Here is a 26,789-nt window from a genome sequence, read left to right as displayed (position 1 = left end):
AAGTAAGTGTGTTGTTCCGTGACATTGTGTAAAATCCAAGAAGCAAGATGTTGATAGAAGAATGATACAGTTTAATCAGATGAGCACAGTACTACAACCACAGAAGTTCAGTCCAGAATGAAATCTTTTACATTCCAAATGATGTAATCATAACTGTGAAGCATGTGCCATGGTTGAACATATACAGTATAATTAAAAGGGCAACAAGTAATTAAAACAGCAATGAGAAACAAAGTACACAGGATGCAACACATCTCCCTCCTTAAAATCATTAAGGAGGAAGCATAACACATTTTGAAACACGTCTTACATTCCAAACTTGTCCACCTTGGGTGACAACACTATTACGATTGACTTTGACAATTTTCACAGGCCTGCTGTACTTGCTACAACCTTTGAGAAGAATACCTGGCTTGCGTATTCTCACAAAATCTCCAACAGCAAACTCAGGTACTCTAACTTTCATACGAAGATCATACAAATCTTTACTTTTCTGTTGTTTTTCCTCAACCCTACTAGCTACTTCTTCCTTGTCCAAAACTGAGAATTCAACCTTTATCACCTTTTTAAACCACCAAGGACATAATTTCGACACCGGTTCCCTACCTCTGAGTAAACGAAATGGAGAAACTTCTGTCGTCGAATGAGGGGTTATCCGGTACAAACATAACTTCTCCCTCAATTTGTCTTTCCATTCAGTACCATGATTACGTGCCCAAATAATATCTTGCTTGAGAACTCTATTAAATCTGACCATTCCCTTGAGGTTCATAGAGAGCAGTAGTAACATGACGTATATTGTGAATTTTTAAAAATTCCACCATCTCATGAGACTTGAACTGTACACCATTGTCTGAAATAATTACCTCTGGACTCCCCTCTCTGGCAAAAACTTCCTTTAAGAAAAGAATGACACTACTAGTAGTGACATGTGGCACTAGCTTCACTTCTGGCCACTTAGAGTGGTAATCAACCATTACTAACGCAAATCTACAATCTTGTGGTAATAAATTGAAAGGTCCAGCAATGTCTATTCCGACCTTTTGCCATGGATACTCAGGCCATTTAATAGGAACAAGAGGAGCAGGATTACACTTGAGAGACTTCTCACTACAGACACATTCTGGGCATTCCCTCACAATTCTATCGACATACTTATCTACGCTAGGCCACCAAAACACTGATCGGATAAACCTTTTCATAGAAGACATCCCCACATGACTTTCATGGCTCAATAACAATATTGAATCACGCAACGAAACCGGTAGAATACACTTCCCTTGTCTAAAAATGAAATCATTTTCCACTAAAATCTCATCGGAGACTTTCCAATACGGATATAATTCATCAGAGATCTCCTTCTTGGAAGGCCAACCTACATTACTATACTCAACCACTTGCTGTAACAGGCTATCCTCATTCATGGCTTTTTTCCAAACTTCTTCGGTAATGGAACTAAATTTTCCTGACAAAACATCAGGAATACTTGCAACAACCTCCCCATCATCTGTAGCATCGCTTACATCGCAAGGAAGACGTGACAAACAGTCAGCGGTGACATTTACTTTTCCTGGAACATATTCCACCGTAAAAGTGTACTCCTGCAACCTAGACATTAGCCTTGCTATACGTGCTGTGGCAATTACACCACCTCCAGGAGATAAAATGGAGATCAACGGCTTATGATCAGTCTTTAAGACAAATCGTGCACCCCAAATGTAGTTCCTAAAATGTTCCACCCCCCAGACGCACGCTAGCGATTCTCTTTCAATCACCGCATAACGTCTTTCCGTTTCATTTAACGTCCATGATGCAAATGCCACATTCCATTCATCCTTCCCAACACATTGAGATAATACACATCCAAGTCCATATAGACTGGCATCAACCGTAAGTACACACTTTTTCCCAACACAGAAAGGTTTAAGAGTGGGAGCTGCAATCATTTCTGCCTTAATCATATCAAATGCTTCTTGTTGTCTCTTTCCCCAAACAAATTCAACATTTCTCCTCATTAGTTCTCTCATAGGTTCCATCTTAGAAGCAAAATTTCTTATGAACTTACTATAATACTCACACAACCCAGAAAAGGAAAGAAGTTTATCTTTAGAGTCAGGAGAAGGTGCTCTGAGAATAGCATCAACAAGTGATCTCTTGGGAACAACACCTTCTTTTGAGAGAGTGTGACCTAGATATTCAACAGATTTTTTGAATAGCTTACATTTGTTCTTCTTTAAAGTGAGGCCAAAATCTTTAAGTGTTGTACAAACTTTTCTGAGATGGTACAAATGGGTGGCCTCATCAGGCGAGTAGATCAAAATGTCATCTTGGAAACATTTCACACACGATTCCATTGGTTTAAAAAGATGACACATTGATCTCTGGAACACAGATGCCGCAGACGCTAAACCAAAAGGCATCCTCTTGAATTGGAAAAGACCTTGAGGTGTAATGAAAGCAGTCAAATGGCGTGAATCCTTAGTCAACTCAATTTGATGATAAGCTGACCTAAGGTCCAAAGTGGAGAAAACAGCAGCACCCCCTAACATGCTCACAACTTCATTAATGTTTGGCAGGGGGTGACAATCAATCAAAATGTTATCATTAAGTGCACGAAGATCAATGCACAACCTCAAAGATTTGTCTGCTTTCCATGCTAAAACAATTGGAGAAACCCACTCTGATGACTCCACCTCTTCAATGACCCCTTCATTCAACATCTCATCCAGAAGTTTACCCAATTCACCTCTAACATTGATAGGCACATTTCTGAGTTTTTGTCTGACAGGGACTGCTTCCCTCTTGAGCTTAATCTCATGAGTGAACCCTTTAAGTTTTCCTAATGAATCTGAAAAGACTTCCGGGAATTCTTTCCCAATGATATCCATATCTTTTCCATCAAACCCCTCAACAACCATAACTGGTTCTTTGTTGCGAGGATTAAGAATAATCCCTAACTTCCATTGGTCACGCCAACCTAAATTATTGACACCTTTTTTTGCAACATAGACTTTTATAAAAGCCGTTCTCCCTTTGAATTCAACTTCAGAAGCAATATAACCTTCTAGATCTATTATAGCCCCATCAAAACTTTGAGCTACAATATCAGGAGGAGATAATTCTTTTGCAGAAATGACATTACCAAATTTCTCATTGAAATAAACATCCGTAATTATGGTCCACGGCGAACCCGAGTCAGCCATGAGTTCTAGAGTCTCGCTCAAAAACCTAACTTTGCATTTGGGCGAGCTTATATCTGTTATAGAGCATATATCTACAATAGAAACCACCATGCCTCTTTCACTGTCCCGATTTCCATCACACTGGTTGGAACCTGTCACACAAGAGACATCGTTTAGGGAGCTGACGTTTCTTCGAACATCAATGGTCCTCTTACGATCATCCCTGCACGCTTTAGCAAAGTGCTCTATCCTTCCACACTTGATACATTCTTTTCCTATGGCAGGACAAAATTTAAATGATGCTACATGACTAGTACTCCCGCACCTAAAGCAAACCACATTCTTATTGTCTTTAATACCTGGTCGAAATGTCTTATAAGATGAAGTTTTTTTAACAACGCAAACTTCATCAACACTTTTATTGCTATCACCCTTGGCATTGACATCATCCATAGTTTTCCTCCACTTATCCGATTGCTCGAAAGCTTTAGCTGTAGCGATCGAGTCATGTAAGTTTGGATTTCCTAAAATCCACAATAGTTCCTGTGTCTTCTTACTCCTTACATTCACAATGATCTGATCTCTAATCATTTCATCCGACAAACCACCAAAATTACAAGAAACCACTAAACTCCTAAGAGCAGTCAAAAAAATCCTCATAACTTTCACCTTCTTTTTGAGCCCTAGTATAAAATTTATACCTATTGAGTGCTATACTAGTTGTGGGTTTAAAACGAGTTTCCATCCACATAAGTGCCTCATCAAATGTGCTAAATTCTCCATGTGCAACAGGTAAAGTCCTAAATACAGCTTGCCCCTCTGACCCTAAGCAGTGTAAAAATATACTCTTTTTCCTTTCATTCCCCATTCTCTCTCCATCGATAGCTTTCATGTATGTTAAAAATTCCTCCTTCCATCTAGACCATGGAATAGGATGATCACCCTTAGATTGTAAAAACTTAGAAGGAGGGTCAGATTGCATGGTGACTAAATAGAAAGTGATAGTACTCTTCCTAAAAAAATATTTGAGTTAATGTTTGAATTATTGCAATAAACACGGTATAATAAATAATTCTACACCTTGAAATGATCAGCAAATGTGCACAATGGTACTGGTTGATACCACTATAGGAATGTTTGTTACAAATTGTCAATGTATTTAAAAGAATAGAATTTAAAATGAACAGCTGTGCATATCAGCGATGTGCACCAAAGAACAGGATTTAAAATGAACAGCTGTGCATATCAGCGAAATGTACAATGGCAAAATAGACAACAGCGTAAAAGTCTTCAGCTTTGTAGCGGTGTAATTGTCTACCTGCTCATTTTTCAAAGAAAATGAAACTGTGCACCACAGTAAAGAATCTTTCACCTTTTGCCAGGATCCGAATAGCAGACGAATAGAAACCAGTTCGTTGTGGTGTGTATCCACGGAGACGCACACGGAAAGCAAATTGACTAACTAAATGTAACGTTCTCTGCGCCAAACTAACACGCTATTACGGCTTGAACGCCTCCTTGCAGCGTGCTTCGTTTTCCTGCGCGATGATAGGTCCGCCGCACGACGCTCCGACGTTAGCTAGCAGCGTCACTGTAGCGATGATCTTTTTAGATGTGTGATGACGGGTACGCTGCACCACGTTCTGACGTTTGCAAATAGCGTCACTGTAACTATGGTGATCCGTGTACGATGCGCGTCTCGCTCCTTCAGTCCAGAGGGTCACTGTAACTATGGTGATCCGTGTACAATGCGCGTCTCGCTCCCCCAAGAATGAAAGCCTTGAGCAGGTCACGAGCAGGTAGAAAATGTATTTTGAATGATGCCGAAGTATATAATTGTTGAATTTTGTTGAAATTTGGCCAGAGAGTCCAGGTAGCTCGTAGAAAGATGAAAATCACACGGTGTTGAATAATGTCACAAGGTTATTCACATGAAGTGTCAACTTCGGTTCCCAGCAGTGAAACAGTCGATGCACTTGTATATTATGGATCCCAAAATAAATAGTACCGCTCCTGTGCTCAGTGAAGTAGCAGGTACAGAGTCCCTCGTCGCCAGTGTAAAAATCCAAGAAGCAAGATGTTGATAGAAGAATGATACAGTTTAATCAGACGAGCACAGTACTACAACCACAGAAGTTCAGTCCAGAATGAAATATTTTACATTCCAAATGATGTAATCATAACTGTGAAGCATGTGCCATGGTTGAACATATACAGTATAATTAAAAGGGCAACAAGTAATTAAAACAACAATGAGAAACAAAGTACACAGGATGCAACACATTGCCTGGGCCCATGGTGTGTGTTGTGTGAGCATGTGTATGTGTCTCCACATCCCTTTTCATACACTGACAGTTTTCCCTTGATATGTTCCTGTTGTTGATGCTTGCTGAGTTGTACTGTGTTCATCCAACATCTTTGCCATGAGCTACCAGATGTGTGGGTGCATAACACACTACTGTTAATTGGTGTTTCATCATTGGGATTTGTCAGTTCTGAGTGGTGATGATGTGTTCAGACGCAGATGGGACACAGTCAGGGGTCCCCAAGGCACTTGTTTGTTCGCAATATCATGTAGTTGTCCCTAGGTGGTACCTTTCAGTGATTGAGACATGTGTATGTGTGTGTGACTGCTCCCATTCGTCCGGTTCAGGGCTGCAATGTTGGCAGGTGTCAGCATGTGTGCCTTGTGGTTCTCCTTGGCTTCTGCATTGTCCTGGGACTGTGGCAGGTATTCTGAAGGTTACGGAAGCTTTGACGTCATGGCCATGTACCGCATACTGTGCAGTATGTCTGCCATTCACCAGGGTTGTAGACTGTCCTTGTGTGATGAGTCTGTGCACCTTCCAACATTACTGTTTGTCATACTCAGCCCTTTGTTGTTTAACATCTATGTGAGACCCCTGGCCTCCATTGCGGAGGACGCTGGGCTGACTATTTTTTCATACGCCGATGACACCCAAATTGTTTTCTCCCTTTCCAGCAGCGAGAGCAACGATATATCGGCTCTGAAAATTGGATTGTCACGTATAGCTGAGTGGATGCAAAGGCATCTCCTCAAACTAAACGGTGACAAAACCGAAATTCTTATCTTAGGGAAGCATAAAGATCTATGGGGCCCTCAACATTGGCCTAGTGAGATGGGACCCCTTCCTCAGCCATCTTCTGTAGTCCGCAACCTCGTTTTTTTTTATAGACGACAAACTCTCCTTGAGACAGCAGGCCACAAAGGTGGCCGCCATATGTTTTGCCATCCTGCGATGGCTCCAGAAAATTCTTTGGATGCTGCCTCTTGCCACCAGGAGAACCGTAGTCCAGGCGTTAGTAACATCTCGCCTGGACTACGGAAATGTCGGCGCCGATGTGGCCACCGTAAACAAACTCCAGGTTGTTCAGAACTCGGCAGCCCGACTTCTCTGTAATATCCCGAGGAGATCATCGGCCACACAGGCTCTGCGCGATCTACATTGGCTCAGGATCCCCTGCCGCATTAATTTCAAAGCCATATGCTATCTTTTTAAAATCAAGCAGGGCTCGGCCCCAAAATACTTGCAAAGTCTGGTCCAACCCTACAAGCCTAGTCGCACACTTAGATCCTCTGCCAATTGCGACTTTGTTGTCCCTCGGTTTAAGCTTGTAAGGATGGGGGGACGGACCTTTTCCCATCTAGGTCCCAAATATTGGAATGCGTTACCCACCACTTTGAAAACAGAAACCAATTTTCTTATCTTTAGAAAAAAACTGAAAACTTTATTTTTCCAATGATCTTCATGCCGCCTTAGTTGATTCATGGTGCTGTCTGAGAGGTTTGTTTTCTTCTTGAGTCTATCCCTTGCGCCGGGAAACCCACTGCGGGTAGCTGATGCGCGTTATAAGTTAAAAAAAAAATATATAAAAAAAAAAATTGGGTGCATGTTCAATGTCACCTTTACATGTGGGCTTCACAGATGCACATTGATGCGGTTCAGGGTGTGTGGTGTTGAGGGTGGACTGATGTAAATGTTTGCATGGATGGGCCCATAGGTCTAGTTTGTCCATGGATGACGGGCCATGCTGAGTGATTTGTGTTTGTGTAGGTGATGTACGTTTGTGGCACAGGACACATGTCTGGGTTTCACAGTTTGTACGACATCTACCTTTGTCATCACAGTGGACGTGTCATGCATGCTTGTGTCACCCCAATGTATGGTCCCTGGGGGTAGTGCTGGTGTGTGTCAGTCTCTTGCTGTGTTAGTTGCTGTTCATTCCAGCTTGGGTCACCTGTCTGTTGTGCTCCCTCTCATCTCACAATGCCTGATTGCCCACTAAGGGGGGCCCAATGATGGGTTACTTTTGTATGGCACTGTGTCCACATCTGTGTAACTGTGGTTCAGCCCCCCTCATGTGTTGTGTAGTTGCCTGGGGATACTGAGACACACACACACATGTTGTGTCAAATGTGCAGTGTGAGATTGCCTGTTTATGTTTGTGCATCTGCACCAGTGCATTGGTATTGCTGTTGTGGGCCATTGTCTGGATGTTGTTTTTGTGATTTTCCCTGCTGTCCCTGTGAGTCATATCACATCATTCTGCACATTCATCCTGGTTGTTAGGTCCCATTGCTGCCATGGAATGGGAGTTTGTGACCTGACACCTGCAGTCTACACAGGATGTTTTGAATTGTGTGTCTATTTTCGAGATGTGTGTATGCATTGTGATGGTCACTTCTGCTTTTGTGTCATTGTACGCTGTATGCAATGTCAGCCCCCATGGATGGTGCTTGTCTGCACATGGCCGAGAGTGTGTTAGGATTTCACAGCACTGTTAGCCTCACCACATCTCTGTGGGTATGGGACACAACCACTACTTTGCCACAAAAGTGTTTCATGTGTTGGGACCAGGAATCATACATGCTGTTTGGCATTTGCAGCTTTGACCATGATGGCACTTACCTTTTGGTCACTGTGATGAGGGGGGTTTTAGACCCCATCACCACAATGCTCAACATTTGGTGCAGTTTGGAACCACACACTTAACTTTTGTTCTACACAGTGAGGGGGTGTTGGTTTTACATTGACACAGTGCCATAGTGATGCTTACCTTGTGTAGGCCACACTCAGTTTTTGGTCACACATGTGATGGTAGTTACATTGTATGTTCGAAGACATAATCACTGTTGTGGGCATTTGTCACAGACTACACACTGTTGTCATGATGTTTGGGGGGGTGTATTTTGCTGACATACCTAATGTTGGTGTATGATGGATGTGTGGCGCATCACTCATCCTATGGGTGGGGGTGGCAGGGGTGATGGGCAACATAAGCCCTATGAGTGGGGGTGGCAGTAGTGATGGGCAACATAAGCCCTATGGGTGGGGGTGGCAGTAGTGATGGACAACATAAGCCCTATGGGTGTGGGTGGCAGTAATGCTGGGCAACAGGTCCCCTTACGGTGGGGGTGGCAGGGGTGATGGGCAACATAAGCCCTATGAGTGGGGGTGGCAGTAGTGATGGGCGACAGGTCCCTTATGGGTGGGGGTGGCAGTAGTGCTGGGCAACAGGTCCCCTAACGGTGGGGGTGGCAGGGGTGATGGGCAACATAAGCCCTATGAGTGGGGGTGGCAGTAGTGATGGGTGACAGGTCCCTTATGGGTGGGGGTGGCAGTAGTGATGGGCAACATAAGCCCTATGAGTGGGGGTGGCAGGAGTGATGGGCAACAGGTCCCCTATGAGTGGGGGTGGCAGTGGTGATGGGCAACATAAGCCCTATGAGTGGGGGTGGCAGTAGTGATGGGCAACATAAGCCCTACGGGTGGGGGTGGCAGTAGTGCTGGGCAACAGGTCCCCTATGGGTGGGGGTGGCAGGGGTGATGGGCAACAGGTCCCCTATGGGTGGGGGTGGGGGTGGCAGTAGTGCTGGGCAACATAAGCCCTATGAGTGGGGGTGGCAGTAGTGCTGGGCAACAGGTCCCCTATGAGTGGGGGTGGTAATGGTGCTGGCCATGTAACCCCTATAGTGGCCTGTTGCTAGTGGCCAGGATATGGCTCCCCTGGGTGTGTTAACATTTTGCGGGTACGTGTCGTTTGTTTGTGTGGTGGGTGTCTGACTTACCGCCTGCGCCGTCCGCGTCTGTTCCTGATCCGGTCATAGATGTACAGTACTGGTATGACCTGCGCGATGGGATTCATGATGTATTCGTCTCGTACCTGTTGCTAGCTGGTCCGTCTCGTAGCCGTGGATTGTGTTCTGGCGCGAATCGTACCTGATATGTTTTTTTTCCGGATGCTGTGACGTGCTGTACGTGGTGACCCGTCCAGCGCGTATAATTTGCGCATCGTACTTGTCCGGCCGGAAACTGCTGTGGATACTGCTTCCGGGCAACTCGATTCGGCGTTCGGAGGTACGGGTCGGACGGAGAATGTAGCTTGAATCACAGCCTACGTGTCGGTCGGATTTGTGTCAGTTATGCGCATCGTACTTCCTCGCCCGGACTGACCGGCTCCGCGTATGACTCGGTTGCAAGGTAAGGCTACGAACAGCTCTCGGAGAGCTGTCCGACCCGGATCGGAATCGACCCCAGTGTGTTTACACTGTTTTGCCATTCCCAATGGGGTCGCAAATTGCGAGGTTCATTAATATTAATGAGCCTCTCGCAATTTGCGAGCCCAATGTGAATGCCAGCCCTCCGAGGGATGGTGGCCTGCTGGGCTCAGCAGACCACCATGTCTGGGACTGCTTTTTAGTAAAGCAGCTCTTTTCTTTTAAATTCAGCCCGTTTTCCTCAAAGGAAAACAGGATGCGTTTAAAAAAAAAAGAAAAACGTTTTTGTTTCATTTTTTATGGGTAGAAAGTGGTCCCTGGGACCACTGCCTGTCCTCAAATAATTATTTTGCATGCATTTGCAAAGGGGAAGGGGTCCTTTGGGGACCCCTTCCCCTTCGCAAATGCATTACCACCTACTTAAAGTAGGTGGTAATTGCAAATGTTTTGCGAACGCAATTTTGATTGCAAAACATTAGTACATTGTTTGGAGACTAGCTATTTGGAAGGGAACGCCCCTTCCAAATAGCTAATCTCAAGACCTATTTAGTGAGTCGCAAAAAAATTGCGACGCACTAAATAAGCTATGTACGCGGCCCAATATGTTTTTGCATGAGCAAACGGCTTCACAAACCCATTTGCGCATGCAAAAATTGGTCGTACATCTGGCCCTTAAACACTAAAATACTTTTGAAGCTCTGTTCTCGTAACTACTGCTTTTATTTTATGTTTTAAAGAGATAAAATGCTGATTTGTATCATTTTATTTACTCAGGCTGTGCCTTTAAAAAGCTGGTGGAGAGGTCCTAGTGAGTTATGAAGGTTGAGTGTGAAAAGTAGGGCGTTGATCACACATGCTTGCTCTCGGTTTGAGATTTCGATGGAAGTAGTAATATTCTACAGCAGTGAGAGATGTCTTGAGGGTACTGCTAGACCACATGTAGTCTTCTAAGAGATGAAGGGACCAAACCTTTTTGTAGCACTTGGAACATATAGGTCTTAGCGGCTCCATGGGATGATCCAGGACTGGTTATTGGTGCTGCCAAAAAAGTTAATTTGTGCAAAATGAAAAAAATTAGAAAGGCCAAAGTACACTTTTCGGTGTGCATCAGTGGATACACACTTACCAGGCAGTTAGAAATCATCTCGTCGTCTCAGAAGCAGTAAAGCTAGTAAAGAATGGCCAGTCATTGCACCATCCCACAACAAGATTTCGACTCTGTTCCGGCAAAGGCGAAGGTCTTCTATCACCCACAGGCCACCATCCTTGCATTAGTGACAGGGACGTCTCCTCCGTTGGAGTGGACGAGCGTCACCCCACTTAAATTCCCCCCAAAGCCCCAGAGATGAAAAATAAAAAGGTAGTTCATTCTTATTTTATTTTTCATCCCCCGTCCCGAGCCGAGCGTCAGGACGCAGGCGGTATGGTGCTGACTGATAGCAGCAGGGAGGAGGGTGGGCTGTCTAATGCACTGGTTTTAGCTGGCCAACTTGTGGCGGCCAGCCACACATGCGCACTTTAAACCTCTCAACCCAGCTGTCTGTTGAGAGTAAGTGCAGGCCTCCATTGCGGTGTGGTGCACAGAGTGAGGCTGCTTCCTCCAATCAGGGCGCTGCTCACATGCTGCATGCGCAGCGCCAGGATTGGAAAACAGAGATCCATCATCCGGTTCCAGTTCTGGTCCGGTGCAAGGACGTCGCATTAGGTAAGTTTTATTTTTTTTAATAATATTCTGCATGCCCCCGCCCCCTCTCCTCGTAGATACCAGCTGCCACTGATTAGTGGGGGCTGCACAGCAGCTTGAGTTGAATCTCATGAGAATCATCACCTTGTCAAACGACCACTGATCTGACAATGCCCGGGTAAGTTTTGGCCTTAGGCTATATTTTCTCACTTTTTGTCATTTTTTTAAATTAAATACAGCTATTTTCGATAATTTTGAAATAACAGAAACTGAGGCCAACATGGCACACATTTCAACCCAAATTTATTTTCTTAAGAAACTAAAGCTTCAGTGGTCAAGAAGGCGGTCATAAACTGAGCTCTAAGAAGCATCTTTGCTTTCTGCACTTTATACTTTTTACACTGCACTAACCATGCAGGTGTCATGTGCCTGAGTAAGGTCTGGTAGGAATCAGTAACTTTCTTACACATACACAAATCCTTCCTCCTAAAGTTGCCTTCTCCTTGCCACCTTAACGTTTGATCACATCTTGCGTTCAAGATGCTTCCTTTGGTTTTGCAGAAACACCGACCTTGCTGACACAGAACACTTTGTGAGAATGCTATCACACTGCCTTAGCAATTGGTGCAAGGTCTCTCACGTGCATAATACAAATGTGTTCTATTATTACATCCATATGGCAGCACAGCTATCTGTAGAACACAAACAATGGCTACCCGATTACAATCTCGACCCGAGGCAAAGATGCCATTTTCTATATATAGTTTTTAGTTTCCTAAAATAATCTAAGGAGACACTTTTGCTGATCTCGAGGGGTCCCTGCATGCTGATGCTTTCGCCTAGCAGCTGACTGACATCTCCATGAGGGGTGTCCAGTTCATGACCAAGACGGGGTCCTACACTCTTACATACCAGGTAATGGGGTTAGATCATCCAGACTGGGTTTTTATTGGCAAACTTTATAGTCATACCCTAGAAATTAACATTAGGGTTAGCATCTTAGGGATACGCTTGATTGTAACAATCTCTTATATGTGTGCATATATAACCTCTCTCAACAAGATGGTGGAACTCTTTGTTTTATTTTTTGTTTCGACACTTATTGTATCAATTTTCTGCTTCTGTCTATTAATCATCGCAGCCCACATATTCTATACAGGAATCACTCTGGTTCAATAAATATTCAAAACACCTCTCTGTGTATTCTTTTTCTGAGCAAAACAAACCGCCATGCCCCCTTCCGGGCTATATAGCGCGTCTGCTCTTCCCGCTGCATGGGACACTGCGGCTGCCTGGGACTCCAGCGGCCAGAATTCCAGGTGCCTTTGAGCGTCGTGTTCCTGTGGTGGGGGAAAGGGCCAGACTCCCTACCACGCTACATAGTGCTTCTGCTCTTCCCAAAGCGCAGGACAACACTGCCGCTGCCAGGGACTCCAAGTCCCAGAACTCCATACGCCTGTGAGAGCCAACGTGTTCCTGTGGTGTTCATAAGGAAGCAGGGCTATCTCACCCGGAGGATCTGCTCTTACCTAAGCCTATTCTACTCTGTATTTAATTTGGGCGAAAACTGAAACAGCTTTCATGAAATCTATCATCTTGGACTGTGCATTAGATCAGGTTTTAAATATCCCATGGCTTCTCCAAATCACTGTTTGATTTCTCTGTGCCCAAATGAGGTCAAGGCCTCCTTTTTAGGTATTAAGCTAGAAAACAGGTCCACGTAATTAGTCCAAAAAGTAGATTCTTGTCTCATATTTGTTGAATGCCTTCCCGGAGGTCTTCCAACCGTAGCTGTCCCTTGTGACCAATACAGAACACAGGTTTGTTTTAACAAGGCTGCAGCTGGGCATAGTACGCCATCTTCCTGTTATGAATCAGTGGCTTACGGTCATGGGGGCAGATTTACAATAACTGTCGCATCCCTGCATATCAGTAGGGATGCACGAGTTATTTTGCGTCACGGTAGACACCTCTTGCGCCACCATGGATGCACCACATTTATAATGCAGCGCACCATGGGGCAAGAATAGACAGATGCATGACGCATCTGCTGCCGTAACGGTGACGCATTGCTGGAGTCGCGTCACAAGCGTGACGCTGCTCTAGCAAGGCTCAGGGTGCCCCTATGCCTAACATGCTGCATCAATGCTTACGCCTGCTTCAAGGTGCAGGGTTTTGACGCAGCATGGCCGTAAAAGTGACTGAGTGAACCAGCCACTTTTAGGAGGCGTTCCTGCGCCGGAACGCCCCCCCCCCCCCTGCGTCAAAACGCCCACATGTGGCGCAGGGCCTTACAATGAGACGCATCTCCCTAGATGCGTCACGTTGTAAATACCCTGCAGCATGGCGCTGGCTTTGTGCCACCGCTGCGTCACAAAAGTGACGCAACGGCAGCGCAAATGTGGCGTATGGGGCTTGTAAATCTGCCCCATGGTACCTAGCCCATGTTATGATATTAGGATATTTCAAAATAGAGCACTTTGCACTTTATTTTATTTTGACGCTTTGATGATCGCCTAAGCAAACATTTTATGGCACCTAATGTTAGAAACAATAGCATTGCCATACACTTTATGAGTCTATTGGAGGACCCTATTTTATGTTTTAGTACTGCCTGATATATTTGGGGAGCGGTTTGAATCAGGAGAAGTTTAGTTACTCAATTGTAGTACCTGCCATGTGTGTTTTTCAATCTGGCTGCATCGCTTATTAATTGCATGATTGTTTTTAACCTGTTTATAATCTATTGAGGTTGCCGTACTTTGAATCATCTGTTCTTTTATGGCTAACCAGATTTTTTATTTGGATTTGGACATCCGGGTGGTGCCCTTCTGAAAGATGTATTTGATGGAAAAGGGATGGCCACCCTTCAGGGTGGAAGCTGCCATGCGTAGCCTCTCGACTGTGAGCATTCTGGTGTCAGGTGGTGTTCTAGTGAGCTCCTCCGGCCGCACTCCCTGGCACCACTGTTGCTGCACGCGCGCGTCACGCGTTCTTCACTATGCCAGTGCATCTCCAAACCAAGCATGATTCTGGTTCCCTCATGCCGCTTTCTTCCAAGTGCTCTCGCTGGAGCAGGCATGGCTGATGCATGGAGGGGCTGGCAGGATGGTGTTGGGAAATGAAGTCTTGAGAGCACGAGTCTGGACTCCTAGTCCTAACATGGTGGCCTTGGTGAGCTTTACAAGAATTGTAAAGTTTAAAATAAGCGTATACAAGAGTTAAAAATGAAGTTAAAACGTTACGCACCTCGATACTTCCTTATTCCCACTCAATAAAGCAACTGAATTGAAAAAAACAAGATTGTGACAAACATATTACACTGCAACCCCTTGACCAACTTGCTCCTACCTCCTTGGGGATAATTCGAGACCAACGCTTGATGAGATAATATGTTAATGAAAGAAAAAAAAATAGTGATAGTTAACTAAAACCACATCAATATATAACCATTATAAAATAAATTATTTAAAATACATCATGCACTTTAAAATGAACTTTGCCGGTCCTTGTAACCAACCAAGGGATTCTTCATAACTGCAGGCTGTATTTAATATTTACAGATGTTTATACAATCAAAAGCATCAACAGTTTAGCTTTAATAAACCTGACAACCCCACTGAGTGAGGTACTATCCTTACAGTTCAGATGGTACAAAAAAGTGTCCAAGTAGCCGTTCTAAATATTTTTTCCAACCTGAGCATAACAGTGTAAGTTCACTGATGCCAAGGTAGCCAGGCTGCAATCATCTCAGATCCATTCCATCCATTCCGAGAGGAGACCCTGTGATAGGTGACTTCTAAGCCTGTCTTCTAAATTCCTGTATTAACAAATTAACCATAAGTTACATGGTTTGCTAATTAACTGATCAGTGAATGCAATTTTGAAGACTGCATGATGTCCAAAAGGGCGTCTAAGTATCGAACACCTGTGGTCTTCTGCAAGATGTGGGAATTGTGAGGGAATTTGGAAAGCCCATGAATTTTTTAATGAATCTTTGGAGATATATGATTTGATTTACTGGGCAGCACTGGACTCATTCAAGATTGGGGGATGATTGGGCGTCTGCGTGTACAGTTGATGTAAAAGAAGTGGTTTTCAAAGGGAGCTATTTAGGACTGGAAAGTTATTTAACAGTTGTACATGGTGCGCCTGCACCACATGGGTACATAAGGCACTGTAGACAAGCATTGGCATAGCCAATAGGTCTCGCCTTTGGGACCTTATAAGTGTTTAGCCATGCAACAGTTGCATGACTAAATACTTTTAAGGTCCCAAAAGCGAGACCTATTGGCTATGCCAAGCCGTCGTTTGGCTGCAAAAGTGAAAGTGATCGCGATCAAACATCAAAGCGGCCGTGGGGCCACGAAAGTGAAAGTAATCGCGGTAAAGTGCGGCACGCGCCCGCGCACATGCACTGTAGCTCTAGGCTGACCTGGTAGCACTTTTTGGAGCCCTCTCAATAAGTCTGGCCAGACCAGCGCATGCGCTGAGTCAGGCGAGACCTAAAAAACCAAGGGGCTCAACAGAGAGGGGTGTTCTATCGGTTTTCTGCATCCATTGCGTTTTTCGTCGACTCACACTGTGGTAATACCTCAGACATACACTCATACATAGGTGGGGTGAGTTGCGTTCTGACTTCCACCAGTAGAGATTTACAACAGGCCGATGTAGCACCTGTGAAACACTGCTTTTGAGATTGGTGGGTGTGGGGTGAGGGATGGGGGGGTTATATCTGTGCAGACAACACAGAGGATTCTCAGAACTGAGCGACAAGCAAACCTCACCCATCAGAGGTTCCAGGACTTTATGATCCCAAAGTTTTTTTTTCTAATGTTATTTGTTTGGCATTATTTTTATCCAATTTGCTAAACAAAATATGAAATTGTTATAAACCTGAATGTCCAAAAATGTAGATAAAATGTTCACATAAAAAAAAATACTCACCATGGAAAGGGACTGTGGGGCAGATTTACAAGCCCCTTGAGCCTCCTTGCGCCGCCATTGCGTCTTTTTGCATGCACCTCGGGGCAAACAATGCGGCCAATATACAATGTGAAACATCTGCGTCATGTTGTAAATCGCTGCGTCACATTATACCTGCGCCAGGTATAATGGATGCAGGCTAGGCGTTCCCACTCAAGAAGCCATGTAGAACTGACGCAGTGAAATTTACAACATTTCACTGTGTCATTTCATGCTTTCACTGTGTCAAAATCCCTACCCCTGCTCAGACCAGGGGTAAGGAATGACGCTGGGCTTTTTGTATGGAACTCACCTATCTGTTGTGGCGCATTGCTGGAGTTGCGTCACTTTCATATGCAACTCCAGCGATGCATCACTTTTGTGCCAACAGACGCGTCAGTATTTCTGACGCATCTGTTAATCCTTGCGCCATGGAGCACTGTATTGTAAATACAGCGCATCCATGGTCGCGCAAGGATATTCGGCACTGGCGCAGGAAAACTGACACATCTATGCAGATGCCTCAGTTCCTTGTAAATCTGCCCCCTAATATTTAACGTAGTTCCCTCGGACAGACACCAGTAAGCAGAATTTATTTTTCTATTTATTGTACTAAATTGTTGGTTTTTTTCGTTTCATACCCAGACATTTGAAATCGACATGATGTTTGTGAGCTAAAATAATACAAAGAGTATCTCACCCAGTAGCTTAACTAGAGGGTTTGACAAAAAAAAAATCCTCTCTCTACTGGTAATAACAATTGGAAAAGTGGCAGGTCATCAAAGTACTTCTGCAAAGTCCTCCTTTAAAAGGACTGCGCCAGAGCAGAGAAGAAGGAAGTCTGTGCTGTGCTTGGCTCAGACTGAGCTTCTGCAGACATTGGCTTTGGGACAGGGGTCTCCAACCTCTGCCACGATGAAATCTCTGCTCATAGTCTTCTCCCTGCTGGGACTGGTGACCTGCAAAGCTCTGAGTAAGTGACTGAGCCAACACATGGTTGAGTCTGAAGCTGGGGCCCTCATAGACATTATCCTGTAGTGCCCTGTAAGGACTGAGAGATACTTGGAGGCCTTCCATGCAGGGACTGAGGGAGTCTGTATGAAGTTTTATGCAAGAAGCGTTGGGTTGTATCTGGTGAGTCTTGGTTGTACAGAGACACTCTAATAAAACAGTCAAAAGGCAAAGAGGGGGTCAATAAGGAAGATGCACAGAGGGGGTGCATGTTGAGTACAATGTTGGCGTACACCAAGAGCACTGGGGAGAGCCATTCCAGCACGGAGCGCATTTACTGAGCGAGCCATGCTTGCACAGAGGGGGTCTTCAGGGAATAAGCTGTGGCACAGTGAGAGTCAATGGGGGGTACTGTGCCTTTCCAGATGGGGCTCCATAGGACATGTAATGCAAACACAGAAGAGTCTAATGTAATACTGTGGTGCAGGTACTGGGACAGGGGTTAAAGGTGAGAGAGCCGGGCTGGCAGAGAGAGGAACTCAAGTGAGCCCTACAGACAGCCCGGGTTATGTATAGTGAAGGAAACATAAAAGTAATGGGTGGATTGCTTGTATTAATCTCAGTGCCTGGGAATAACTCTGGGCCACAATTCACTCACCTTTTTTTGCCCCCCACGCCACCTCAGACACTTGGGATATGAGCCTCAGTCTTCCCACAGGACTATCCGTTCAGCCTAAACTGTAAGGCAAGTCTCCTCTGAGAAGCACCACAAGCAACCTGAGACCAATGTGGCCTTTCTGGGCCTCGCCAGCAGGGCAAACATTGAGTTATATGGCGTAGTGGGAACGGGTCCCATGTCTGGGCATACATGCCGCCCTTACTGTGGTGTGCTGAGGAAAGCAAAGAGGTATGCTCAGACATGGGTGCCATGATCACTGTCATCGAACTCAAGCTCCTTACTGATGAGGCCCAAATGGGACAAAACATCAACAAGAAGCCTTGTGGTCCAATCCGTGACTTCTCTATTCATGGGATGTGCCCTTGGCTGCCTTAGTCCATTGCAGGCATTGCCTCGCATTCCCCATAGGCCCTGCTGATGAGGTACTGTGAGCTCTCCCCAGCCTGGATCATTTTGGAGGCTATTAAGGTATTAAAGATGCCATCCATTTCCTCTATGGCACTTCCTTCTTCAGCTCTGTAGACAGCCAGGCAGGGCCGGACTGGGAACCTGAAGCATCCCTGACTATGTTTATTGGCCAGCCCCCCTGCTGCTTTTGTTACACGCGGCCGATATAGCACCACACTGCAAAACCGGCCCCCAGTAACAAAAACCACCTGCATCACTGCAGAAACGGCCCCCACCCTCCCAGGAAAATGCCCGATGCCCGCTATGACCAGTCCAGACAAGGTGCCCCCAGGACTTCGCCATTTTACCGTACAAAGCCCATTTAAGTCAGCTCGATCATTCAGGACTGCAATCAGGCTCATTGTCAGAGGTGTGACTCTGTGCAAGCATGAAAAACAGAATATCCTGTGAATGAATATTTAGGTGCATTGTCAGGGGTATTTGGTGTCCCAGTACCACACACATTAATACTGCATGGTGGTTTGCGGGCCTGGGTGATGCCTCAGTATTGTCAGACTACTGGTGTTTGAGGTGAGGGGCACCCTGTGTGTCAGAGTCCCTTTCTTGCAGGTATGGTGTGACTTCAGCACCAGAACAATATGGAAGCTTCAGGCGAGGGGTAACCTGTGTGTTTGAGGCCCTCGGCTTGCAAGGCATTGGTATGACCTAAGTTCTGGAAGATTCAGGCGAGAGACACCTTGTGTGTTTGAGGCACTCAGCTTGCAGGCATTGGCATGACCTAAGTACTGGAACAATCTGGAAGATTCAGGCGAGAGACACCTTGTGTGTTTGAGGCCCACGGCTTGCAGGCATTGGTATGACCTAAGTTCTGGATGATTGAGGCGAGCGACACCTTGTGTGTTTGAGGTCTTGGCTTGCAGGCATTGGTATGACCTAAGTACTGGAACAATCTGGAAGATTCAGGCGAGAGACCCCTTGTGTGTTTGAGGCCCACGGCTTGCAGGCATTGGTATGACCTAAGTTCTGGATGATTCAGGCAAGAGACACCTTGTGTGTTTGAAGTCTTGGCTTGCAGGCATTGGTATGACCTAAGTACTGGAACAATCTGGAAGATTCAGGCGAGAGACCCCTTGTGTGTTTGAGGCCCAAGTCTTGCAGGCATTGGTATGACTTAAGTACTGGAGCAATCTAGAAGATTCAGGCGAGAGTCACCTTGTTTGTTTGAGGTCTTGGCTCGCAGGCATTGGTATGACCTAAGTACTGGAACAATCTGGAAGATTCAGGCAAGAGACACCTTGTGTGTTTGAGGCCCTCGGCTTGCAAGGCATTGGTATGACCTAAGTACTGGAACAATCTGGAAGATTCAGGCGAGAGACACCTTGTGTGTTTGAGGTCTTGGCTCGCAGGCATTGGTATGACCTAAGTACTGGAACAATCTGGAAGATTCAGGCGAGAGACACCTTGTGTGTTTGAGGCCCGCGGCTTGCAGGCATGGGTATGATCTAAGTACTGGAACAATCTGGAAGATTCAGGTGAGAGACACCTTGTGTGTTTGAGGCCCGCGGCTTGCAGGCATGGGAATGATCTAAGTACTGGAACAATCTGGAAGATTCAGGCGAGAGACACCTTGTGTGTTTGAGGTCCACCGCTTGCAGGCATTGGTATGACCTAAGTACTGGAACAATCTGGAAGATTCAGGCAAGAGACACCTTGTGTGTTTGAGGCCCTCAGCTTGCAGGCATTGGTATGACCTAAGTACCGGAACAATATTAAAGCTTCAGGTGGAAAACATCCTGGGGCATATTTACAAGGAAGTGGCAGAGCGCGGCGTTAGCCTCCTTGGCTTAACTCCGCGCTCCGCCCCTTCTGAAGCGCAGGGCTGCACCGTATTTACAAGAATACGGTGCAGACTTGCGTTTCCCCCTGCGCTGGTGCTAATTTATAAGCACCATAGTGCAAGGGTGCTTGCATTGAGGGGAATGATTATTTATGTGCAGGAAGTTGTCCCTTCCTGCACATAAACAATCTGAAATGGCGCTTTTAACCTCTTCTGTGCCCATGACGAGATAGTCTCCTCATGGAGCACGGTCGCGCTGTGCCCATGACGAGACTATCTCGTCATGAACCCCACCCACTAATGCAACGCCCGGCACAGGAGGGGGAAAGGGCGTGGTACTGAAGGGGTTAAACTTCTATGTGTGCTGGTTAATGTAGCACACATAGGAGTTCCAAAACATCTCTTTTTTTTATTGTTTATGTGCTGTGCAGAAAGGGACACCTTCTTGCACATAAACAATCAATGGTGTTTTGCTTTTTCAATGTGTGCTGCACAACTCAGCACACATGGAAACAGCAGAAACATGGAGAAATTAAACATTTCTCCTCGTTGCACCAGGGTAAGACCAGGTTTTCCCTGGTCTTAATTTTGGCGCTGTCTCCTATTTACGATACCCTTGTAAATATATGGCAGCATCAAAATCAATGGGTGTTATGGTGGAACATCCACTGGAACACCCATTGCCCACCCCTTTCATGCTAAGTATGGCGTAAAAGGGGGCCTTATTCACATGGCGGCGTTAAGCCACGTTAAGTGGCTTAACGCTGCCTTGTGAATAAGGTGAAGACCACAACGTCGAGAAAAGTGACGTTATGGTGGCGATAGGGGCTTGTAAATATGCCCCCCGTGTGTTACAGTTCCTAGTCTGCAAGCATGGGTGTCACTTCACTACTGGGACAATGTGGAAGCTTACGGCAAGAGACACCCTGTGTGTTAGAGACCCTAGGTCTGCATGAATGGCTGTGACCTCACAGGACCTCAGTACTGGAGAACTGTTGATGCTTGAGGTGAGGGTATTAGACCACTGCAAGATATGCTGGTCTCAGCAGGAAAGTGGACATTGTGCCACTTTTGAAGGACTCTATCCGCCTGTGCTCTGAGCACCCCTATATCTAAGGATATCATAGAACTTGGTCTATTACTGTTGTTTTATGTGTTTTCATGTATTTTCTAAATTGTATCTATTTATTATTGTATGGCTGAAACTATTAAAAATAATATTAGAGCAATGTCTTCTGTGTGCAGCAGTGTTAAGAATTTACCGCTTCATGTTCAAAATGCTAGTGCTAAATGTATATTCTGAGTGAATGTATATTTCTATGAAGCAGCACTCAATCTCTACACAACCATAGTTTGTTGGTTCAATCTCACCCTCATCATATATTCCGCTCTTTACTAAAATGCTGGAGCCCTTCACTTATAGCTGTCATCAAATAACATGAACTACATCAGGTCCAGTGTGCAATGCTTTCCACACTGTGCACCGTGCCAGTTCTACGCTAGGTGAGGGTTTGAGAAATGCCTCATGCTGACACTCCTTGGGTGTTTGCCAGGATTTCTCCACCTTCAGTTAAGCCTGGCTGAGAGGTGATAGTGATACTGCTGATGATAAGGGACTTATCGTGGGTGGCTCAACGACGCACTTCTGCAAAATCCTTTTATAAATGGACTGTCACAAAAGAGGGAAGGCACAAGTCGTAGGCTGATCTCCTGAGGCAAACGTCTTCTGCAGGTGCTTACAGTGGGACAGGACCATCCATCATCTGGCAAGATGAAATCCCTGCTCCTCCTCTTCACCCTTCTGGGTCTGGGGGCGTGCGGCACCCCGGGTAAGTCTAGAGACTGTGTTCAAAAGAGAAGTCCTCCTAGGGACGTAGGGCCTTCATCTCCCTGTGTCTAGCAGAGACCGAGGAACAGATTTACAAAACTGTCACAGAACGCAGCGCAGCACCCAAATTTGCTGTGCTGCGTTGTGTGACAGGGAGAGAGCTATCTGCAGAGATATGGCACTATCCGGCTCTCTCTCTAGCGCTGGTGTGCAATCAGGCTGCCGAGCACCACGCACACAATTCCACAAACAAATCGTTGCATCGTAGTGCAAAGGTGTCTCTTTGAGTCTAGCATTGATTTTGTAATCTTTTTTAACCTTCCAGTACAAAATACTATACTTAGACTAACTTTAAAACGTTCTCACTTTGGAAGTGTGCTGTACACTGCAGCACACATGCTAGGGGGGAAAGGTTTGGCGAAATAACAGCTTTTCCTTATTTTAACACCTGCTTTCAAGCGGCATTAATTTGTGATGCAAAACTCTGTATACTATTGTTAGTACATAGGATTTTGAAAGGAAATTCCCATTTGCCACCCATGGAATGCCTCCTTGATGGAGAGATACACAGAGTAATGCCAAACAGAGCTCTACGACGTAAGCAAAGAGAACAATATTTGGTTAGAATTATTTGTAAGCAGTCATTTATCCCACCCTGAGCCATCCACCAGAAATGAATCAAGATATACACCGCCATGCTTTTTTGCCATTTTTCCATGTTTTCATTAACTGTGAATTCTTCGAGGCCTTAATACTTTGCTGTCTAAACAGAAATCATCTGGACTGACAAATTGCTGCATTGACATTGAAATTCTTTCAAAAGGAACCTTGTTTTCTTTGTTCTTATATCCAGAATACAATTTTGGAATCAGGAGAACCCCATTAGCATGTGCAGTTCAACCATGTAGGCACAGAGGGAGACTGTGGTTGGCATTATGCCAGGTCAGAAAGCACTGATGGTTCAACGATGCCAGTACAGAGAGGGTGTAATAGTAGACTTGTGCCAGCTGAAAGGGTGTCTAATGGAGGTGCCATGCCAGCTCCAAGGGGGTTTAATGGAAGATCCATGCCAGCACTGAGGGACCTTAATTGGGGAACCTTGGAGGCACAGACAAAGCATAATTGGACAATGTGTTACCACCTAACTGGAAAGTCTAGGCTTGTTATGTTGCCATTTTGGCATTTGCGGGGGCAGCAGGCTAGGGGAGTCCCTTTCAGAATATATCCAGCTCTCCGCTTCAGAGGCACGTCCAGCAGGACACTTTAGTTCATTGTATGAAGCTCCTCACATCACTTGACAACTCCAGCACTAAACTTCACTAAGGGGCATATTATCAAGCACGGCGTTAAAATTATCGCCGCTTTAGCGGCAGAAAACTGCCGCTAAAGCGGCGATAATGGGCTTGATAATATGCCGCAGAGAATTCCAATAGAAGCCCATGTTGGCACCAGAACATGGGCTTCTATGGGAATTCTCAATGGCATATTATCAAGCCCATTATCGCCGTTTTAGCGGCAGTTTTCTGCCGCTAAAGCGGCGATAATTTTAAAGCTGTTTCTTGATAATATGCCCCTAAGTATGTTCATTCTTACAATTCACTGCACTTCACTTGATATCTCCAGCTCTATACCTGACTCAATATCTCCAGCACTACACTTCATTTGAAATCTCCAGCTCTACCCTTTTCCTGACATCTCCAGGTCTACACTTCGCTTGATATCTCCAGCTCTACACTTCACTCAATATCTCCAGCTCTACACTGCACTCAATATCTCCAGCTATCAACTTCACTCAAAATCTCCAGCTCTACACGTCACTTGATGTCTCCAGCTCTACACTTCACTTGATACCTCCAGCTCTACACTTCACTTGATATCTCCATCTCTACACTCCACTTGACATCTCCAGCTCTACACTTCACTCAAAATCTCCAGCTCTACACGTCACTTGATGTCTCCAGCTCTACACTTCACTTGATACCTCCAGCTCTACACTTGACTTTATATCTCCAGCTCTACACTCCACTTGACATCTCCAGCTCTACACTCCACTCAATATCTCCAGCTCTACACGTCACTTGATATCTCCAGCACTACCCTTCTCCTAACATCTCCAGGTCTACACTTCACTTGATATCTCCAGCTCTACACTTCACTTGACATCTCCAGCTCTACCCTTCTCCTGACATCTCCAGCTCTACACTTCCCTCAATATCTCCAGCTCTACACTTCACTCAATATCTCCAGCTCTACACTTCACTCAATATCTCCAGGCCTACACGTCACTTGATATCTCCAGCTCTACGCTTCACTTGATCCCTCCAGCTCTACACTTCACTTGATACCTCCAGCTCTACACTTCACTTGATATCTCCAGCTCTACACTTCACTTGATATCTCCAGCTCTACACTTCACTTGATATCTCCAGCTCTACACTTGACATCTCCAGCTCTACACTTCACTTGACATCTCCAGCTCTACCCTTCTCCTGACATCTCCAGCTCTACACTTCCCTCAATATCTCCAGCTATACACTTCACTCAATATCTCCAGCTCTACACTTCACTCAATGTCTCCAGGTCTACACGTCACTTGATATCTCCAGCTCTACGCTTCACTTGATCCCTCCAGCTCTACACTTCACTCAATATCTCCAGCTCTACACGTCACTTGGTATCTCCAGCTCTACACCTCACTTGGGGGCATATTAACAAGTCAGGCGATAAAATTATCGCCGCTTTAGCGGCAGAAAACTGCCGCTAAAACGGCGATAATGGGCTTGATAATATGCTCTATGGAATTCCAATTGAAGCCCATGTTGATGTCCTTCACATCTAACATGGGCTTCAATTGGAATTCCATAGAGCATATTATCAAGCCCATTATCGCCGTTTTAGCGGCAGTTTTGTGCCGCTAAAGCGGCGATAATTTTATCGCCTGGCTTGGTAATATGCCCCTTGATACCTCCAGCTCTACACTTCACTTGATATCTCCAGCTCTACACTTAACTTGACATCTCCAGCTCTACATTTCACTCAATATCTCCAGCTCTACACGTCACTCGATATCTCCAGCTCTACACTTCATCTGATACCTCCAGCTCTACACTTCACTTGATATCTCCAGCTCTACACTTAACTTGACATCTCCAGCTCTTCACTTCACTCAATATCTCCAGCTCTACACGTCACTTGATATCTCCAGCTCTACACTTCACTTGATATCTCCAGCTCTACGCTTTCCTTGATATCTCCAGCTATACACTTCACATCTCCAACTCTACTTTTCACTTGATATCTCCAGCTCTACACGTCACTTGATATCTCCAGCTCTACTTTTCACTTGATATCTCCAGCTCTACAATACACTTGATAGCTCCTGTTCTACGCTTTCCTTGATATCTCCAGCTATACACTTCACTTGACATCTCCAGCTCCACTTTTCACTTGATATCTCCAGCTCTACACTTCCCTTGATACCTCCAGCTCAACAATACACTTGATTTCTCCAGCTCTAAACGTCCCTTGATATCTCCAGTTCTACACTTCATGTGATATCCAATTCCACTCTTCTGCAAATCTTATCATGCACCACCTTGTGGCTGGATATTACTTGTAGCCTGTCCTCTTCCCACATGATGTCTCTGGGAGTGAAGGCACTGAAAGGTATTCCATAAAATGTGTAATGCAAGGAGATTTGCAGGGCCTTGAAGTTACAAAACAAAATTTTACGGTTGTCCATTGTGTGGGAATAGGAGTCCGTGGAAAATGATGTGAAGTGCTATGCAGTGACAGCAAGATAAATTCATGTGAAGTGCCATGCAATGACAGTCAGATCAATTTATGGGAAGTGCCATGCAGTGACACCGAGATCAATTCATGTGAAGTGCCATGCAGTGACAGTGAGATCATTTCATGTGATGTGCCATGCAGTGACCATAAGATCAATTCATGTGACGTGCCATGCAGTGACAGTGAAATTAATTCATGTGAAGTGCCATACAGTGACAGTAAGAATAGATCACCCAATGGGAAAGAGCATGCAGAAGATTCAGTCTGTGTGAAGTGCTAGTGAGATCAATTCATGTGAAGTGCCATGCAGTGACAGTAAGATCAGATCACCCCATGGGAAGTGACATGCAATGACATCAGTCTGAGTGAAGTGCCATGCAGTGACAGTGAGATCAACTCATGTGAAGTGCCACGCAGTGACAGTGAGATCAATTCATGTGACGTACCATGCAGTGACAGTGAGATAATTCATCTGAAGTGCCATGCAGTGACAGTGAGATCAATTCATGTGAAGTGCCATACAGTGAGATCAATTCATGTGAAGTGCCATGCAGTGACAGTGAGATAATTTCATGTGAAGTGCCATGCAGTGACAGTGAGATCAATTTATGTGAAGTGCCATGCAGTGACAGTGAGATCAGTTCAGATGAAGTGCCATGCAGTGACAGTGAGATAAATTCATGTGAAGCACCATGCAGTGACAGTTAGATCAGATCACCCCATTTAGAAGTGACATGCAGTGACATCAGTCTAAGTGAAGTGCCATGCAGTGACAGTAAGATCAATTTGTGTGATGTGCCATGCAGTCACAGTGAGATCAATTTATATAAAGTGCCATGGAGTGACAGTGAGATCAATTCATGTGAAGTGCCATACAGTGAGATCAATTCATGTGAAGTGCCATGCAGTGTCAGTGAGATCAATTCATGTGAAGTGCCATGCA

At 45.2% G+C, this 26,789-nt stretch overlaps 1 protein-coding gene across 1 annotated transcript in view; it reads left to right on the top strand.

Annotated features, from left to right (window-relative positions):
• The first annotated feature begins 21,862 nt into the window (after nt 1–21,862).
• Nucleotides 21,863–26,789, top strand: part of LOC146829656 (C-type lectin lectoxin-Lio2-like) — a 37,039-nt gene continuing 32,112 nt past the window's right edge. The window contains exon 1 of the mRNA XM_085608330.1: nt 21,863–22,055. Coding sequence (XP_085464456.1) covers nt 21,998–22,055 — 58 coding nt within the window. The 5' untranslated portion in view covers nt 21,863–21,997. The remainder of the gene's footprint in view (nt 22,056–26,789) is intronic.

This window comes from Triturus cristatus, chromosome 5_2 (assembly GCF_964204655.1).
Source record: "Triturus cristatus chromosome 5_2, aTriCri1.1, whole genome shotgun sequence".
NCBI lineage: Eukaryota > Metazoa > Chordata > Amphibia > Caudata > Salamandridae > Triturus > Triturus cristatus.
Note: the sequence above shows the minus strand (reverse complement) of the source record. Positions and strands in the feature narration are given on the sequence as shown.